The sequence below is a fragment of the Leopardus geoffroyi genome, chromosome C1, assembly GCF_018350155.1.
Source record: "Leopardus geoffroyi isolate Oge1 chromosome C1, O.geoffroyi_Oge1_pat1.0, whole genome shotgun sequence".
Classification (NCBI taxonomy): domain Eukaryota; kingdom Metazoa; phylum Chordata; class Mammalia; order Carnivora; family Felidae; genus Leopardus; species Leopardus geoffroyi.
Window position 1 is genome coordinate 97,217,044 of NC_059328.1, and position 21,894 is coordinate 97,238,937.

The following is a 21,894-nucleotide window of genomic DNA, read 5'->3' on the forward strand; positions in this document are numbered from 1 at the left end:
CCCTCCCTTGCTTGCTCTCTGTCTCCCTCTAAAAAATAAATAAAACATTAAAAAAAATTTGTTTTTAAATGCCCATTGGTGACCTTAACACGAGAGGTTTTTCAGATAAATTATGAGGGCAGAAACAAAACCCAGCAGTCTGAGGAGAGATGAGAAAATGAGGACAGCCAAGTGTAAAACAACTCAAGAAGTTAGGCTGTGAAAATAAAAAGGCTGGTAGAGAGGAGGAAATAAGATCAAGAGAGAATTTTTTAAACGGAAAGACCATGCAAACCTCGATAGGAGGGTATAAACTTTCATTCCCCCTAGCACTCTAAGAAAGTATGTGTTGCCCTACGACCTCACTATTAAGAATGTTATCAAGCATGGGGCGCCTGGGTGGCGCAGTCGGTTAAGCGGCCGACTTCAGCCAGGTCATGATCTCGCCGTCCGTGAGTTCGAGCCCCGCGTCGGGCTCTGGGCTGATGGCTCGGAGCCTGGAGCCTGTTTCCGATTCTGTGTCTCCCTCTCTCTCTGCCCCTCCCCCGTTCATGCTCTGTCTCTCTCTGTCCCAAAAATAAATAAACGTTGAAAAAAAAAATTAAAAAAAAAAAAAAAAAAGAATGTTATCAAGCTTTTGGACTTTTATTAACTTGGTAAGAACTACCATCTTAGTAGTGTTAATTTCACTCTCTTAGGAATGAAGCTATAGATCTTTTAAAACAAGAGATTAAAGGGCCCTTTGTATTTCTTTTTCTGTGAACTATCCATTGACAATGCTTGCTTATTTTTAAATTGGGTTGCTAGTATTTATTTCTCTTACCTATTTCTAACACTCTTAATGGTTTAGGAAGATTAATCTTCTATCAGTGATATGAACTGTATACAACTTTTCATAACTTGTCTTTTGACTGTCTACAGTGATTTTTGTTTTGTTTTGGTCATAGTTAGAAAGACCCTTTTGAACTCCAAAGTTATGAAAGAATTCTTCCATGTTTTCTTCTATTACATTTAGGTCTACATTTTCTACATTTAAATCTTTGATCCCATTTGGAATTTATCTTGGTACCAGTGATATGGATACTAAGATGAATTCTAGATAAATACCCTGATGTCCCAACATGATCATCTTTCTGCCATCAGTGATTTGAGATACTGTCACTTTTATATATCAGAAGCCTGTATATACCTGGGCCTATTTCTAGACTTACTTTTCTGTTTCACCGAATAATGTTCATAAACTAATACTTATTTAATCATTAAATCTTTACTTAAGTTTATTTTTTGAGAGAGAGAGAGAGAGAGAGCAAGCACACGTGCACGCACATGCACAGAGGAGGAGCAGAAAGAGAATCCCAAGCAGGCTCCACACTGGCAGTGCAGACCCTGATGCAGCTCAAACTCACAAACTGTGAGATCATGACCTGAGCCAAAATCAAGAGTCGAATGCTTAGACTGAGAACCCAAGCACCCCATAATCATTAAATCTCTAGACCGTATTGGTATCTGGTAGAGCACTCCTCCATCACTGCTTTCCTTTTTCGTAATTTTGATGTTGGCTCTTCTTAATCTAAGAACATAATATAGCTTTCTATTTAAGTTTTCTTTTGTGTGATGGTTTGATGTTAATGGGAAGAATCTGGTAAAGGTGAAAAGGTGAAGAGGACTGCTATTTAAACACGGCACACAAAACAAAAGATTTATGTCTATTCCTTATTAAAACCCACTGAAGTAAGAATAAAAGCTAAGGCTATAAATCCCAGAAGCTCAAAGAGCACATAAGTAAAAACTGACAGATACATTAGCACACCATTTTTTATAAGGGGAAAAGTATACAGGGGAATTAGCAGACTGAGAACTTTCAATACCGAGTACCTACATAGAAGACAACCAAAAAGTCAGTTTATGTTAAAGAATCATGGAAAGCCTAAGTAGAAGGTAGGAAACAAAGCATGGAGCTAAATGGGTTTAAAATTTGTAAAAGAATTAGTTAGATCCCTCCACTCCACCTACGTTCCCTGATCCTCACCCCATCCCATATTCTTTTCTTATTTTGTGGAGAAAGTGAACCAAAGAGACTATGGAAACAAAGATACCAGGCACAAGCATGGAACTGGGCCATTATACTGACAACAGACAATTAAGTTAAATTCCATATATTAAACAATGAACTCACCTACCCATTTCCATAGTTCAGCTCCAAAAATTCTGGCAAACAGGTATAAACTACTCTACTCCACTGGTAAGTAATCCCCTGGATTCTTAGCTGTACAAATTAAAAGCCCCAGAGAAAAGATCTCTAAATATTGACATTTGGAGCTTTTCTTATAATGATATGGCCAGATTCTCTACCCAGTCATCAGTGGCAAATCCCACCTATGTGTTCACAGTTTCTAACTAGTTTTGTACTGACTCATGTTTAAACATCAACAGATCACCAGACGTTTAAAGAAAATATCTAACATAAACAGAAGATTAAAACAAACAAAAAAGAACTTGATGAAACAAACTACAAGAAAATTTCAAAACAAGCATGATTAATACCATTGAATAGATGAAAGACGATACTGGATCCATGAAACAAAAAGTTATTCAAATTAAAAAAAGGATAAGGTCTTAAATTCAAAACATCACAGCTGAAATAAATCAATAGGAGGAAAAGAAGATAGTTAAATCTCCCCAGAAAGTAGACAAAAATGACGAAGAAAAATAAAGGAGTGATGGGAAAAATTTAGAGATTCAATCAAGAGGCCTAACGTTCAACTAATAAAAGTTTCAGGAAAAAAGAACAGCGAAGACTGAGGTAAGGAAAGTTAACAAAAATAATACAAGAAAACTTACCCAAACAAAAGGATACGTATTTCCATATTGAGAAGGCCTAAATACTCAACAAAGTGAATACAAAAAGGCTCACACACAATGAAATCTGAGAAAATCATGTGGGTTGGAAGTGGCCTTCGATTGTATTGGTAACATTTTATTTCTGGGCCAAGTGGTAAGAGCACAGGTGTTTATTATTCTTTATACCTCTATGGATGTCTGAAATAGTTCACAATAAATTAAAACACAAAACCCAATATGAAAATAAAAACTATCTTATGGCACATTATCCTCCATATTCTGAAACTCTGCAGTAAAGAGGTTTTAAAATGTTTCCAAAGAGAAAAAAACAAGACACCTAAAAATATTAGGAATCATTACAATACTGGATTTCTCAATAGCAGCACCAGAAGCTTAAAGACATTGGAGTTATGCCTTTGTAAATCTCAAGAAAATGATCTCCAACCTAGAATTCCACACCTATCTGAACTACCAAAAAATGTAATGGTATAATAAAGACTTCAGACATGTGAGATCTTATTGGAGTCACTAAATTCAGTCAACAGAATAGTCACGGAATCCCAGGACGGGAGAAAAAGGCAAACAAATTTCAGGGCATACATGTATAGGACACATCAGATGTATACAGGACACCTACCTCTACATATATTCTTACTGCAACATGATAATATTACAAAACCGTAAACAACCTAAATGTACAAAACAGGAGAATAAATAGTGATATAATCACACAACAAAATAGCAAATATAGTAGTTAAAATGAATTAGAGTTAGGTGTATCAACATAATTCTCTAAAGCAATATTGAACCAAAACAATGCAAAATACTAAGTGTTAAATCACAAAAAATAGTTATATGTAGTTTATATGTTCATACATGCAGAGCAAAATATTACAAGATGCATAGAAATAATCACAAATTCAGAAGGATTTATTTTTCAGGAGAAAGAAAGCTTAGTATTTTATTATAAATGAAGGAAACAAAGAATTCACCTAATATAATTCACACATTATATGAGAATGGAGGGGGAGAAGATTAAGGGGGTGAGGTGGGTAAACATCCTAAGCAAATGAGTAGTTTCTATTTGGGATGATGAATAAGTTCTAGAAATGAATAATGGCGATGGTTGTATACCACTGTGAAAGCACTTAATGCCAATGAATTACATACTTAAAAGTAGTTAAATATTAATTTTATTATATATATTTTGTGACAATCCTAAGCAAAGTGAGGAATCGAAACTAGAACACAGGTGAAAGATTAGCTTTTGATAAGGTGGGATCTCTCTTCTATTTTAATAGGAGGGAAAGGGAAAGCAGAAAAGATGTATGCAGATAAAAAGTCTGAATAGTCTTCATGAACTAGGAAGCAAGTGGACCAAAGAAAATAAGCAAGCTTTCCAGACAATGATGATGGTCCACTGGCAGGCTTATGAAACCTTAAGAAGAGACAAGCTCATAAATAATTATCAACCCCAAAATGATTTTCTAAAATATCTGCACTATGTAGTGGTTGGACAAGATTATCTCTAACAGTCCTTGGTTTATGATTTCTCTGAAATTCTAAAAGGATGACATCTACATGTCAAATGAAGGAAAACAGAGTAATTAATGGTAGATGGTATATAGTTTAAACGTTTCTTAAACTTGCCTGTTAATAGGAATTGAATCACTTGAAGTATTTATCTCAGGTCTCACTCCAGACCTAATGAATCAGAATTTCCAGGAGAGGAACCTGACATTCTAAATATGTATCTGGAACTAGCAACTCCAGATTATTCCTAGGATCTGGCATGTTTGAAAAACTCTAGCCTGGAAATGGCACTCGAAAGCAAAGAACAAGTTGAGTAGAGGAGTAGTAGGAGGATTGGAGGGAGATAAATAGAGACCAAAGAACAGTAAAAAGTAAGACTACTTTTGGAAGCAAGAGACATAATGCCAGAGAAAACTCAACCTTTAGTAAAAATCAGAAGGCAAAGTGGGGAGGGGAGAAGGATTGTGTAATCAAGGGAGAAAATGCCTGTAAGAAAAGTTAGCTTCTCATGCATTAAAAAAAAAAATTTAGGGGCGCCTGGGTGGCGCAGTCGGTTAAGCGTCCGACTTCAGCCAGGTCACGATCTTGCGGTCCGTGAGTTCGAGCCCCGCGTCAGGCTCTGGGCTGATGGCTCGGAGCCTGGAGCCTGTTTCCAATTCTGTGTCTCCCTCTCTCTCTGCCCCTCCCCCGTTCATGCTCTGTCTCTCTCTGTCCCAAAAATAAATAAACGTTGAAAAAAAAAAAAATTTAAAAAAAAAAATTTATATAATATCTATAAAATTTTAAGCAATTATATTTGATATACATATTGTTCTGTCAATAGATTATATAGTCCTTTAGATTAAAAACTTAACTTCACAAAGTTATCCTGTATCAATTGCTGAGAGTGACATAAGCTCAACTGTCCTCCAAATACATATACTTTTTAAGACAGTCATAAGTCAATTAAAAACTTGGAAGATAGCAGCTTTATTCATAATTGCCAAAACTTGAAAGCAACCAAGATGTCCTTTAATAGGTGAATGGATACACTATAGTATATTCAGACAGGAGAATATTATTCAAAAAAAAAAAAAAAAGCTATCAATCCGTGAAAAAGACATGGAGGAGCCTTAAATGCATATTATTAAGTGAAAAAAGCCAATCTGAAAAGGCTACACACCAGGATCCCAATTATATAACATTCTGGAAAAGGCAAAACTATGGAGACCGTAAATGGTAAGTGCTTGCCAGAGGTTGGGAGAGGAAGGAAAAGGATGAAGAGGCAGAGCACAGAAGATTTTTAGGATGCAAAAATACTCTGTATGCTAACATAATGATGGATACATGTCATTATACATTTGTCCAAACCCACAGAATGTACAACACCAAGAGTTAACTATAATGTAAACTATGGACTTTGAGTGATTATGATCAATGTAGGTTCAACACCTGCTAACTAATATACCACGGGGTGGGGAGGTGGATGTTGACAGTGGAGCAGGCTGTGCATATATGGGGGCAGAGAGTATATGGGACATCTCTGTACCTTGTCCTCAATTTTGCTGTGAACCTAAAACTGATCTAAAAATTAAATTCTTCAGGGGCGTCTGGGTGGCTCAGTCGGTTCTGCATCCAACTTCAGCTCACCATTCATGGGTCGAGCCCCACATCAGGCTCTGTGGTGACAGCTCTGAGCCTGGAGCCTGCTCTGGATTCTGTGTCTCCTTCTCTCTCTGCCCCTCCCCTACTTGTGCTCTGTCTCTTTCTCTCTCTCAAAAGTAAATAAACATTAAAAAATTTAAAAAAAAGAAAAAAGAAATTCTTTAAAAACAAAAGAAAACAAAACAAAACTTGGGGTGCCTGGGTGGCTCAGTCTTTTAAGTGTCTGACTCTTGATTTCAGCTCAGGTCACAATCTCGCAGTTTGGGAGTTCCAGCCCTGCGATGGGCTCTACGCTGACGGTGAGGAGCCTGCTTGGGATTCTCTCTCTCCCTCTCTCTCTCTCTCAAAATAAATAAACAAACTTTTAAAAAATTTTAAAAAACTTTTTTAAATTACCCAAACCTCAGAAGAACACCAAGCTAGAAATACACTGTATGGACCTCCCCCATCATCCCACCAGGCACTGAGGGCAGGGGTTAATTACTCTACAAAACTCCTGTTTTAGGAAGAAGCCTGTTTAAGCTGATTGTTTAAAAAACAGAAAGGAAAAAGCTAGCCGGCAATCTTCCTAACCTTGTGACCTGTGAATGGAAAGGCATTCCCACTTTAAAACATACAGTGAAAAAGCAGTGTGAGTCAAAATGAGTTAATTATAAGCTGTACTTAGAATGAGAGGGGAAAAAAAGAACCAAACCTACCATTCCTATGCTGGTTTATTTTATAAAGCCAGCTACTTAAAATATTTATTTCTCCTTTTATATAACACACTGATGTGTAGATCGTAAAGAGTTTCTCAGTTATTTACCAAGCTACAAAGCACTCTACTAGTCTGACTCTATTAATTAGTACTACCAATTCACCATAAAATGTTAACTATAGTAATCAAAGATGAGGAACACCTAAAAAGCCCATTTTAGGCCTTGCAACAACCCACAATGGAGAAATAACATTTGTTGATTTTCTCTGGGAAAGAGACATTACCGTTTTATAGTAATAAAGGTAATATTTATAAGAACTTCTACCACCACCTAAATAAAGAGCTATGATCCTCAATAATAGACTTCAATATTGTATGTATACAGAAAAAAATGTTTAAGTAGAACTGAACGTATGCACATTTGCCAGATAAAACAAAATTTTACTATGAAAGATATGTTGCTTTTTAAATCAAGTGCCTCTCTCCTCTGCACATACATATACACATCCTCCTTCGTATACACCCTTCGATTACTTAGTTGATCTAAGATGAAAATAGTCTCAGATGGCGATATTTAAAACAACTCCTGATTTAACTTCACTATATTTTTAGTGTTTTGTTGTTGTTGCTTTGGCTTGCAATTCATGTACAGAATTTACAATCTATAGCCTTGCTGGTCTGTGACCAGCAAAATCAGAAACATCTGGAAACCCATCAGAAATGCAGACTATAAAGCCCCACCCAGACCTACAAAATCAAAATCTGCATTTTATATACACATAAAACTTGCTTACCCTCACCTGTAGGATTTAATTCCATTCAGTGACAGAAGAAAAAACAATTCTTCTTTGAAGATCTACCACTATTCATCCTTGGGAAAGGTCACAATCAAAATGTGACCTTCCTCATCTATAAAATGAACGCTTGGAAATGGCGCCCACCTACTCTACAATCCTGTTGGTCCATAAGATGACTAGAAGACTATTCTAATTTTTAATCAGTTTATCAACTGCCATAGGATTTTTATAAGGAGGGGAGCCAAGGATTATATACTTATTACAGAACCAAAACACTTCAAAGTTTAAAACCTTAAAAAAGTTTTTAAAGGGGCGCCTAGGTGGCTCAGTCAGTTGAGCGTCCAAACTTCGGCTCGGGTCATGATCTCACAGTTCGTGGGTTTGAGCCCTGCATCAGGACTCTGTGCTGACAGCTCGGAGCCTGGAACCTGCTTCGGATTCTGTGTCTCCCTCTCTCTCTGCCCCTCCCCTGCTTGCACTGTCTCTCAAAAATGAATAAACACTAAAAAATTTTTTTTTTGTTTTTTAAAAAGCCAATAATTGGGGCGCCTGGGTGGCGCAGTCGGTTAAGCGTCCGACTTCAGCCAGGTCACGATCTCGCGGTCCGTGAGTTCAAGCCCCGCGTCGGGCTCTGGGCTGATGGCTCAGAGCATGGAGCCTGTTTCCGATTCTGTGTCTCCCTCTCTCTCTGCCCCTCCCCCGTTCATGCTCTGTCTCTCTCTGTCCCAAAAATAAATAAACGTTGAAAAAAATAAATAAAAAATAAATAAAAAGCCAATAATTATAAGATATAACACCAAAGCAAAAAAATCATAAATTATACTTATTCCTAAAACATATATATTTTAGGGAGAAACATATTCTAAGTGGACACTAATTTTTCTCCATTCACTAAAAGATTCCACAAACTTTTTGATCAAATTGTTATTTAGCCAATGACTAAAACTTAATTAGATCTGGGGCACCTGGGTGGCTCAGTTTGTTAAGTGTCCAACTCTTGATTTTGGCTCAGGTCATCATCTCACGGTTCAGGAGTTCAAGTCCTGTGTCGGGTTCTGTGTCAGCACAGAGCCCACTTGGGATTCTCTCTCCCTCGCTCTTCTGTGCACACACACACATGCTCTCTCTCTCAAAATAAACTTAAAAAAAAAAAAAAAAAACCTAATTAGATCTGAATAATCCTACAGAATTATAAAAATACCATGCTGTGTCAATACACATGTAGTTCTTCAGATTAGAAACAAATTTACAAAGTTATCCTGTATCAACTGCTGAGAGTTAAGTAATCAAATTTGAGGATAAGTTTGGTGTTGCACTAGGTACTTATCATGAACTTACCTCCTTTGGTGTTAGAATATGAGTTTTATAGAATATGAAAAGAAAAAACACCTTTATGTGCATCCTCACTTTGCCACTACAATAATTTAAAAATATAAAAATAACAGGAGCTAGAATTATTCTTGCACAAAACAAACCTACATTTTACTTCCTCAAACTAGTGCAGATAAGTTCTAAAGTAGTGCTTCCCAAACCTTAATGGGTCTATAAATCACCTGCAAAAATGCAGATTCTGATTCAGAAGATGTGGGCAGGAATCTGAGAGTCTGCAGTTCTAGAAAGCTCCCTGGTGATGCCAAATTCATACACAGAGCAAAAAGCCCCATCATTTACAATATTAGGCCATGGTTTGCAAAGCATTGGTCTTGACAAGCACTGGTTTCCAAGAAGATTCCTAATTGAGCAACTTGACATTTTCTCATCCTTATCTCGCGATACTTAATTCTCCATCATTCTTGAAACCCAGAAAACTTGTATCCTAAATCTTCCTTCTACCGCTCCTTCTTTTTGACCTCTTTTCCACGTTCCTCATACTTACATGTGGGCGCATCACAGGATTTCATTCTCAGCTTCATCTCTTTTCCATTCTAAGGCTGTCCCTGGATCACCTATATGCTAATGGATCCGACCGCTCCATCCCCAGCCTACACACGTCTCCCAATCTTAGATCCATATATTCAACTACCTAATAGACATCTATAATCTTTAGTCTTCCCAGGTACCTCCAACACAAAATATCTCAACCTGAACTCATCAACTGCTTCCACCCCTAAAAACTAGCTTTTTCAAGTCTGTATTAACTTTGTGACCAGAACCACCATCTGCCCACTTATCCAAACCATATTTAAGACTCTATCCTCCCTCACCAAATTCAATTCATCTCATCTTCTAATTATTTCTCAAATTTCATTCCTTCCTCTCAATGTCAATATCAGTTTAGACATCAATCATTTCTGATCTGGTTATCATAGTCATCTAACAAGTCTTCTAGCTTCCAATCTCATTCTCTTCCTCAATCCCATGTGAAGACATTACTGTGTAATCTTGGCAAACATAACTCGATAGCATTCCCCTATTAAAATTCACCAGTGATTCACCATTACCTTTAGAAAAAAGTGCTAACCTTCTTTAGGCATATCACATAAAACTCCTCACAATCCTGATCTTGTCTCTCGTCTTAACTCCCACCACCCCCCCTCAACGGTCAACATGTGTTCTTGCCATGTCAAGCTCCCTGAAAGTACCACATTCTCTAATGCCTCTGTGTGTTTGCCTAGGCTGTTTTTCTCTTTGCTTAAAATGCCCTTATTAAGCTAAGTACTAATCTTCTTTCAAGACTCTACTCAAGCATCACATGCTTTAAAATGCCTTTTCTAATCACCTTAAGTCTGTTAGGTAATACCACAAACTGTGCTCCCCGTATCACAAGGTTTCCCCTATGCATACCTCTATTCTAGTACTTAGCAAACTGTATTATAATTTTGGTCTATACATCTCCCCCACTAGAATGAGCTCATCAATTAGTCCTTTTAAGAACAAAATGTCCAGTACATGGTATGCTCTCAATAAATGCTTGCTGAATAAACTATCTTGAAATAATAGTCATAAATAATTATTATGGCTACATATTTAAACTATATAACTTCCAAAAACTAAGATAACAAAAAAGTATCTTCAATTTAAGAGGCTTCACAGAACTTCTCAAGACTTTATTAAACAAAGAAGTCCAAAATATTTAAGGTATTCACTTAATTCTCAACAACCTAAAGGTACTGATTAAAAATTAATAGCTTTTTGAATATTGTGTTAAACTGGGATATTTTAATTTCACTAACTACAGTGTTAGACAAATAAAAGCACTCGTCTCTTCTCCAACGGCTGAAATAAAGAATTATGGTAAAATGATAGGCATGTTTTTCAAGTGGCCTAGGTTAGTACCCTCACTTCTACTTACTAGCTACATGAACTTGGGTAACAAAGCCTCAGTTTCTTCAGAGGAAAACAGAGATTAAACTGCTTACCTATACCATAGGTCATTTCAAATATTCACATGTGAATGTGAAAAGATTTCTATAAACCATGAACTGCTGGATTCATTTTAACTACTGGGTTAGCTGCCATCCTAACATCTGCCAAACATTTGACAGGTGCAAATTTCAAGTTTCATGGACTACTTCAATCTCCCATAGCCACCCCATATTTCTCCTCCAATGACTGAAAATTCACAAATAGAATTAAGTTCCAGGATTACCACTGCACAAGACTTATTCAGTAGTCCTCAATATTCTTACGTGGTTGAAGTGCTTAATGATACCTAATTTAATAATAATCTGGTATGTTCTTAAGAAGTTGTTATTTTATAAGTCCAAAGTAAATCTCAAGGTAAGTTGTTGGTACAGTCATTTAAATTTCAGCTCCATTTTTAAAAAATTGGAGGACAAAAATCAGCAGGGAATATTTAGAGATACTTTTTTTCATTAACTATTTAGACTGGGTACTATTGACAAGCTTGATCCACTATAAACTAACATGAAAGTTAAAAAGTTACCATTACAAAGCCAAGACTTTTTCACCCAAATTTCTGGCCTCTTTCTCAAATATGCTTGTTGGTCTATCAGTAAGAGAAAATTTGCTGCATTTTCCAAACTAAAAAAGTGATGAAGCATGTTAATTCTGCTCTCAGCAGTATCTTTCTTTGTTAAATAGGGACTTATGGGGATTATGGCCTATATCAGGAAAACGGTTTTCAGTCCCTTCTCTACAATATTTATAAAAATAGGATTCTTAACCTTCAAAGGGCAAAACTCCTTTAAAAAAAAAAAAGTAAAAGTAAAAAGAAAATCTACTACAAAAGTCAGCACTTCGGTACCTGATTGTGGTAACAAGGCCAAAATCCAAGACGAAGCCCTTTATTGCACATCGTGTTCCAACATCTTGGGCAGCCCCATCTTGCGACCTCTCCAGATTGGCTGCTCCTGCTCTCTCTACTGCAGAGAGAACTTCAATTAGAGAAATTCTGAAGCTCATGAATCTAAACTGGATACTCCCCTCACTGGAGGCAAGGATGGGAAGAATCATTAAAAAGATTCAAGTTAGAGGAGGTTTCAAATAAATCCAAGTGGCTTGAAACCACTCTAATGCAGGCAGGCAGCTGAGAGTCTTATTATGCAACAGTCTATTTACCTAAAAAAAAAGTCTTAAGGAAAAGAATGGCCGCAAATTATTAGATAACCTGAAAAAACAGGTTATATAATCATAAATCTCTAAAAAGCCAAATATTCTCCACTAAACTTGCATAGAATTTACATCTATGATACAAACTTATAGCTGACCATTCATATTCACAATTCTTATGAGAAAAGGAAGTAAGAAAAAAACTAGGACATGTTATTTACTTCTTTCTATACCCTAAAATAACTTCATTCAAAAAAATGTTCAGTTAAAAACCACTGTTAGGAAGGAGAGATTTCCCTGCTGACTTAAGCCTAGCTGCCCAAGCAAGGCTTTAGAAAATGTCTTCACCTACAACAGTGCATAGGCAGAAGGAGCAGAGGCTATGGCGGTCTTCCTAGTGACACTTCCAAGTCATATAAATGGGATATGTTTCTGGGATAGACTGCCAACAAGTTACTGAAAGAAGAGAAACAAAAACAGCAAAAACCTGGCAAATAAATAGGTCAATGCCCTCATGTGTTGTATCATGCCGTAAGCCAGTCTTAACTAAAGTTACCTAGATGCTACCAGATCTAAATCACATCCTCCACGCTAACATTACCTGGTTTGTGAAAGACTGGATTCACAAATTCAAGCTGGTTTTCCATAAAGACTCGTAATTATGTACAACATATATAAAGCATTTCTTAGACCCAGTAACAAGCCACATCCCCAAGAACTTCAGCAATTAAGACTTTTCGATGAAAGCAATAAACTAACAATGTGAATCCCCTTTACCACCGTGAATTTTTATCAAGTGTGCTGGTATGTGCAAACAAAACAGAATGAGGTTAATACTGTCAAGATACTGTATTTACTAAATAATTTAACAGCGATTTTATCTTACCTGAGTGTGAAAATTTGAAATGGTGGTTGTTTCGATATCTTTCTTGCCCAGAATCTCCATTTTCACAGGAGTGTTGGGGAAATTAAAAGCAAAGTAGTCCAGGAAGTCTGGGAGATAAGCAGCCGCTCCATGCACTATTGCTAAAGCATAGTAAGCAGCATTTTTCTCATTTTCACTGAATGTCAAAGCAAGAAACTCCTCAGAAAATCTCTCCATCTCCATTGGAGACAAAAATGAGAGTTCATCCATGTAAGCATGAAGGACAAGTGCACCACCATTGGACTGGTGTTCCTCATGAATAAAGTTGCTAAATTTAGTACCTGTTTTTAAGAAATTTCTACGAATAGAATGTTCCTGGTGAGTCATAAAAGGTGTTTGTACTCCCTGGGGTACCCGATATTCTTGCATGCCCAAATTTAATCGGCACAGCTGTTCATCTTTCAGATACCTGAAGGACTCCTTATTTACTCCTGAAGTGCTATTTATTTGTCCTTGGGTGAGGATTTCCTTACTGATGCGGGTCAGGCCAGCACAGACGGTTTGTACTTCCTTATTGTACATTTTAAGGCGTCTTCCTCGCATATCTTCTCGGTGTTTCTTTTTCTTTTTCTTCTTTATTTTCTTCAAGACAAAATCATCAGCTCTCTGGGTTTTACCATTTTCATCTGGTGTTTCTGGCCACAATAATTAAAAAGAAGTTAGTTGCTAGGCCTAGTGTTAACATACAAACTTCTTAAGGTACTTGATCTCAAATTAAATGGCCTATTCTGTTTCTCTGAATTTGCCATGTTTGTAAAATGAATGAGACAAAGATCTTAAAATACAATTATATTCTGGGTTGAAAACTATGCTAAAAAGTAGATAATGGGAATGTAAGCATATAATTTGACTTGCAATCAAAAGTAAAGGAAATATCCAAGTAATTTCACATATGCCATACTATATGGAATATCCGTTCAGTAACCACTGTAAAATCTAAACTGAAGCCTGTCATATTTTGCCATGACACATACAGGCAAATCAAACAAAGGCAAATTAAGCTGTAAGACACCATTCTGCCTACCAAACTGGCATAAACTTTTCTTTTTTCGGCATTTTCATATACTGTTGCTGGAAGGATAAACCAGTACAAATTTCACGAAGGGCAATTTGGCACCCACCAAAATGGGTATATACACCAAAAGCCTTGAAAATGTTTTAATTCTCAGACCCAGAAATTCCACTCCCAAGGAAAAATTACCTGAGAAAATAACTGAAGATACACAAAAATATCCATGACAGTTATTTAGGGACTCCCCTAAATGTCTATTCTAAGTACTAGGATATTGATTAAACTCTGGTAATTACATACTGACAAAATACTACCCACCCATTGTAAGTTATATTATAGATGAAATAACTGATGGATTACAAGGTTATAAAGTGCTTACACGGCCAATCTTCCAGGAAGCATGCTCTAACAAATTCATCTCTACCCAATCTGGACAGCTACTCCTACCAAGTGCTTCGTTAGCGCTGTACTTCCCTATCACAGCTCTTAACCACATTCTGTGTTATCACATATCTAATCTTCTACCTCTCCTCTAGACTATAAACAATCTAAGAAATACAGATCTTACCTTTCTTTCCAGAGCATCTAACATGTGTATAATCTGACTCCATGTTTATAGTAAACATACACACGTGTATTAAGTACCCACTAAGTGCCAGGGACATTTCTGGGCACTGGGGATACGGTGCTAAGACAGACACAATCTAATCTCCACTCTCTTCAACTTTACAATCTAGTTTGACAAGAAAAACAAAGTATCAGTAAGCTACTCTAGATGCAGAGGAAACTTCTCTTTGGGAGGTGACATTTAGGGTGAGTCCTAAGTAATAAAACAAGCCAGGCATGTTTTCTAGGGGAAAATATACCAGGGAGAGGCAAAAGACCTAAAGACAGGAAAAAATCTGTATGTTTTGCACATATACAACACAGAAGAATATCTGAAGAAATAAATACCAAAGTGTTAATGGTAGTTATCTAGACTGGAAGAATTATAAATATCTGTCTTTTTTGCTTATCTGTATTTTCTAGTTTCCTACCATAAACATATATTACTTTTATAACTAAAAATTCATCTTTAATTTTTAAGGGATCATCATGGATTGACAAAGCCAAAATAAAATAGCATCTCTCATTTACTAGACATTAAAGATATCTAGCAAGAAATCTTTAGGATTAAATAGTCCTGACCAACCTTTCAAGCTCGATGTGGTATTTACTATAGAATTTGTCCACCCAACAACAGTATTTCTGACACAATTCAAGTAATTCAGTGTTAAGACAGATACTCCAATTAATCCTATCGCTACACCTGGGAAGAAAAAGTTCAACAAAATTTACAGTAAATAATTTATTTGGTATAATATGCAAATATGATAGCTGCAGTACTCTATACAAAATTATTCCAAATCGCCAACTATTACAAGTTATAAAAACTTCTAAAGAAAATATAAGTCAAAAACTTTAGTGTATAGATACCAAATGACTTGCATTCTGTTTAATATCTGTTTTTAAACAAAAAGAAAACCCTTCATTTGCAAACATCACTTGTAATGAAACTGAGATCATATACCAAAATTATACATGTAATCGGATTGCTTAAATTGCCAAGAGAAAAAGCAGTCCATCTTTTACTCTATATACAACTAAATATTTGACAATTTGTTAAAACACTTAGTCATTTCTATTTCTTACAAATAAAATTAATCTAAACACTTTTCCCGCATTAAAAATTGGTAATTTAGGCAATTCTCCCAAGCAACTAAATGTTAATGCCATTAAATATAAAGGTTAGACCAATTTTCAAAGAGTCCTCTAATTACCCTCTGCTAAATGTTTTAGCAATTTCATGGGGAAAAAAAAGAAAAGAAAAGAAAAGAAAAGAAAAGAAAAGAAAAGAAAAGAAAAGAAAAGATCTTTGAATAGATCCTGTTATTTTAAGCTTCAGAGGAGGTATTTGGTATGCAGGAAATGAATTGTGACCTAGATCTGCCACTGAAATTAACACCAAGAAGGTGCTGCCTTGATTGTAACACATTTTCTATATTACTATCAGCTTACCAATGGTATTTCTAACATGGCCAAGTCTCTGTGGGTTTTATTCCAAACACATTTCAACATGGCCCATCAAAAAAACCACTGTACAGGGAAATGAAAAGGACCTTAAATTGATTGTAATCTCATATTTCAACATAATAAAAGTTTAAATATGAAATAAATTTCAATCCTTCTCCTCGCTAATCCTGTTTTTCAAAGTTTTATTCTTAATCTAAGGCTGCATATAGAGAGCTCACCTTTGCTTACAGAGAAATGGGAGCCTACTTGTGTCATACTAGGTAATGAATTTCAATGAATAAACAAAATTTACTTTTGAATAATTGTGATGACAACTAATTGAAAATGACATACATATACAAACTTGTTAAAGGTTATTACAGTAAGATAGCCCTTGCTGCACTGTAAGAATGTCAAGGTTGTCCTGCCTTGAAATAAAAACATTAAAATTCAATGTCTTTGCAATATAAATGTATCAAATCAATATGCTGTACACCTTACACAATGTTACATGTCAGTTATATCTCAATTTTAAAAAGTACCAATGTCTAAAGTTTTCACAATCTTTCCATTCCTGAGTTGATTGCTTTAGCTTTCCAACAGAGAACATATTCAGGAAATAACATTTTGAGTATTCCCCTCTAGTGCAAAAGCTCAAATTTATCAACAGTTCTTTTACAGAAAAAGAGCCAAGCTGCTCTATTATCTGTGATTAAGGAAAGCTTTCATATATCAGACTATGAGAGTAAATATAAAGAGAAGTATGTAAGTCTACAAAGGAAGATACATTTATCTGAGAGACAAACTGCTGCCTTAAAAAATGTCATTATAACTATAACTAGATTAATACATGACACTACCAATAAAATCCTCATAGGTGCTAAAATTAACAACTATCAAATAGCCTCATTTAACACCACTATTGAAAAAGTTCATTAATGCAAAAATATTTAGCTTTCCAAATATTACAAAACTTAAACTACTATCACCATTCTTACCCTTGAATTATACCTAGAACTGAAAAAAATGTAATATCCTCAATTCTTAAAAATCATGGTGGATATACATTTTCAAAGCAAGTACAATTTTTTAGATTTTATTACTCATAATAAAAAAAAGGCTAAAGTTTTCTGAAAATAAACTTTGTTGTCTTACTAGGGGTCCTTCCCATTTCATATAAAAACCTGACTAAAAAGATCATTGTATGTTTATAATAACACTGCCTTACTTTACCACCACCACCCCCATCCCTTTACATTATGCTGCTTAAGAGTGGCTGGCTGGATTTGAATCCCTGCCCCTAGACCCTCCGCTCAAAATATTACCTTTCGCAACTTAATTTCTTTGCACCTTGTTCCTCATTGGTAAAATGGGGGAAAGTAACAGTACCTCCTCATAAAATCAGTGTGCACAGTAAATGAAACAAAGGACATAAAGTACTTAGAATAGTCCTAGAACACAACAAATACTCAATACATGTTAACTATTATTACCCCAAAATAGTTGAACGACAGAGGCAGTACACAGTGCTAGAAGAGCAGGTGCTTTACAGTTACAGACCTAGCTTAATGTCCCAGCCCTAGTGCTTCCTGCTTAAGGGCTCTGGACAAGCTCTTAAGTCTCTTTAAACTTCAATTTTCTCATCTTAAGATGTTAATTCTAGTATCTACCTCACAGAGCTATTGTAAGCATTAAAAAAGACAATAAATACAAGACCACCATCACACTACTGAAAACACAGTAAGTGTCACCATCATTATTATCATTTTCCCAATGATATTTGATAACATTCCTTGAAATAATTGGCAATTATCTCTGGGATATCAAAATTAGAGGTAGAAATTACCGACCTACAATACAATGTAGTAGTGTATTCTAAAAGAACCCAATAAAAGGACAAAAACCTCTGAAAGAGGGAAGAAAATAATTATTCACCAAGGATCTGTTAGGTATCATATATGCGATCTCATTTTAATCCTCACACAAAATCAGCGAAGTAGATATTAAGTCCATTTTATAGAGAAGAAAACAGCTTGATATAAGATGTTCTGTTATCGTAGGTCCCAGAACTAGTGGGTGACAACCAACATTCAAACGCTCATCTTGTCGGATTCCAAAACTCAAACTTTTCCCATACACTACTACACTACACTCTTCCTTTCTGCCTTCTCAATCAACCCCTCTCTACAACACCTCCTGTGAGATGATCAACTAAAATTACCTGGTTACAATTAATGGAACTTGAGAAGGACAAGGACCTAAAAGAATCTCCAATAAAGGGAGCATTATGTCATTCAACAAATATTTTACTGAGTGTCCATTACATGATAATTCTGCATAATCACAAAGATGGCATTATTTATGTTATGCAAAAATGTCATGCCTTATAGACTTTCCCCATCCCCTCTCTAGGTGGGTAAGGAAGATATCAGTCCCTGAAGTTGTTGCTCTGATAAATGAGACTATCTATTTATTTTACTTCTCTGTATAATCAATCCCCAAATAATTCCTCACTCCTATCACCAAACAGAACTTGGATTTTAAATTCCTGCCAACAGCTTTCTGACATCACAGAAAATTTCAATTAGTTGTCTGACTTGGGGACACTCCCTGTGATAGAAATTGGGCAGTTGGTCAAAGATGAAAAAAACGTGAGAAAGGAAGGCTGACTCACAAGTGAATACAAAAGAGCAATCCTGTCATTTAATGACACTAAAGAAAAGAGCCAGGGGGATGGACTCCCCCCTTGCCTTTTTTTTTTTTAACAAAATATTGAAATATTATTAAAATCATAAATTTACTAAGCAAGAATTTAAAATAATCTTTGAGCAAGTTTGTTCTATGTTTTATGAGCGATAAAAGAAGAAAAAAAATTCAGGTTTCAAAATACCAAGATAACTATCAATTGAACCGAAACTTGAACCTGTTGTTTACAAGAAATAAAAAAACATTTTAATATCTCTTTATTAACTTAACAATCCAAATGGGCTTAGTGAAAAGCGAAGTGGACCACAAATCAAAAAAAAAAAAAAAAAAAAAAAAAAAGGGTCCTAGGGGCACCTGGGAGGCTCAGTTAAGGGTCCACTCTTAATTTCAGCTCAGGTCATGGTCCCAGAGTTGTGGGATCGAGCCCAACAGGGCTCCGAGCTCAGCATGATGCCTGCTTGAGAATCTGTCTCTCCCTCCACCCCTCTCTTCTGCTTGCATGCCCTCTAAAATAAAAAACTTAAACAAAAACAAAACAAAAAAGGGGGTCCTAGATTCAGTTCTATCACTTACTAACTAGAAAATCTTAAGCATGTCACTTCACCTCTTCAAATCTCACTTTAGTTCCCATCTTAGAGATGAGAAATTGTTGTTTCAACTATTTATAAGCAACTCCAAACATCTGAAATCTGAAATTTGTGATTAACTTATACATGAAGTTGGATTCAGTACAGTTGGGCTGGTGTGAAGGAACATCTTTCAGCTGAATGATCTATCTGTGAGATTGGCAAACTGCAGTGCAAAAACTACCACAGATGATACATTTGAATGAGTGGAGTAATGTCACAAAAAAACTTTATTTCTGGACACTGAATTTAAATTTCTCATGATTTCCACATCAGGGATTTTCTTCAACCATTTTAAATGTAAAAACCAGGGGCATCTGGGTGACTCAGTCAGTTAAGCAAGTGACTCTTGATGTGGCTCAGATCACCATCTTCTGGTTCATGGGTTTGAGCCCCACGTCAGACTCCGTGCTGACAGCTCGGAGCCTGCTTAGGATTCTCTGTCTCCTTCTCTCTCTGCCCCTTTTGCGTGTGTGCTCGTTCTCGCACTCTCTCAAAATGAATAAATATTTAAAAAATAAATAAAAAATAAAATGTAAAAACCATCTTTATTTGACAAGTCATACAAAAACAGGTAGTAGAACTGATATTTTAAAAATGTGTAAAAGCCATCCAATAGAAGAATAGTCTTCAACAAAGGTGCTGGAAAAATTCGATATCCATAGGCAAAAAATATGAACCTGGACCTAAACACCTCACACCTTACACAAAACTAACTTAAATGAATCAGAGATGCACATTAAAAATTACAATTGGAAGAGGAAAAAAAAATAGAAGAAAATCTTTGAGACCTGAGTCTTGAGACCAAGACATGATCCATAAAAGGGAAAAAAAAAATCAGTAAATTAGACCTCACAAAATTTACTTTAGCTCTAACTACTAACCTCCCTGTTAAAGGAGGGAAAGACAAGCAACAAAGGTGGGAGGAAATATTTGCAAACCATGTATCTGACAAAGGACTCATACCTGTAATATACAAAGAATTCTCAAAAAAATTCTGTAAAAAACAATTCAATTAGAAAATGAGCAAAAGACAAAAGACATCTTACTGATGAAGATATATGGCCAGCAAATGATGACAAAAAAAGATGTTAAATATCACTAGCCACTAGGGAAATGCAGCTTAAGTCCATGATAAAGTATTACTACACATCTATTAGAATAAATAGGGAGAAAAATAGTAACAATACCAGATACTGGCAAGGATGTGAACAAAGTGGAATTTTCATACGCTGCTGGTAGGAATGTAAAATTGTACAGATATTTTAGAAAATAGTTTGGTAATAGCTTAAAAAAAAAAAAAAAAAAACTAAACATACATTTACTACATGACCTAGCAATTGCATTCCCTGAGAAATGAAAATTTACATCCACACAAAAACCTGAATGTGAACATTCACAGAAGCTTTATTCTAATACACAAACTGGAAACAATCAAAATGTCACCTTAGTAGGTGAATGGTTAAACTGTGATATATCCATAACATAGAATTCGACTGGGCAATGAAAAGGAGTGAGCTATTGATACATAAAACTTGAATGGATCTGAAGAACACCATGCTAAGTGGGGGGGGGGGGGGGGAAGCTTCAAAAGATCACACACTGTATTATTCCCTTTATAACATTCTCAAAATGATGAAATTATTGAGAACAGACTGGTGGTTGCTAGGAATAAGGGAAGGGAGAGAAACATAGGTGTCTAAGACTTTCAAGAGATTACCACAAGGGGGGATCTTTGTGGTGATGGAATAGTTGTGGATCTTGATTGCAGTAGTGGTTAAACTAATCTACAGGTGATAAAATGGCACAATTATACACACACCATTGCACCACTGTCAATTTCCTGGTGTTGATATTATACAATAGTTATGTAACACATAACCATTTGGAAAAACTAATGAAGGGTAAAAACTTCTCTGTACTATTTTTGCAATTTCTGGTGAATATATAATTACCTCAAAATAAAAAGTTAGGAGAGTTTCTGAAAATCTGAGAATAAGGGAGGGAAGACCTAGCTCTGTGAATAGCCAGGGTCTAGCCATTCTTCTTATTAATCTTAGACTTGTTTCAAGGACCAAGTATGATAAAAGGCAGTTTTAAAAGTGTCTAATATCAGCCAGATACTGTTTTAAGTACTTTCCACATACTGCCCCATTTAATCTGCATAACCTTGTAAAAAGAAGTACTACAACCCCTTTGTACAGACAGGAAGCTGAAAGAGGTTAAAGTAATTTGCCCAGGATCAAACAGTAAGTAATAGAGCCACAAGTTAAACTTAGATTGACTCCAGAGGCATGCCTCCTCCACACCACTGTAACAAATATAAAGATGTTCAGCCAAAAAAAAAAAAAAAAAAAAAGGTATCGATCAAAGTGTGTGCAAAAGCCTGGATTAAACAAGGGTAAATCAGTTTGTTTTCTGTAAGGTTCTCAGAACTTTTAAAATGCCAGTGTATATCTTGTATCTAGAAGGCTACAAGATATACTTTTTCCTACGTTCCAGTATATATGGCCACGCAGCCCTTTCCCTGCAGAATATATAATACAACAGTCCCTCATTCAAAAGTTAAA

The 21,894-nt window shown here is 35.8% G+C and overlaps 1 protein-coding gene across 1 annotated transcript in view; it reads right to left on the reverse strand.

Annotated features, from left to right (window-relative positions):
- The window catches only part of RSBN1 (round spermatid basic protein 1), a 48,221-nt gene that overhangs the window by 23,184 nt on the left and 3,143 nt on the right, over positions 1-21,894 (reverse strand). Inside the window, exon 2 of the mRNA XM_045478694.1 lies at positions 12,890-13,563. Within this exon, the coding sequence (XP_045334650.1) occupies positions 12,890-13,563 (674 nt within the window). The remainder of the gene's footprint in view (positions 1-12,889; positions 13,564-21,894) is intronic.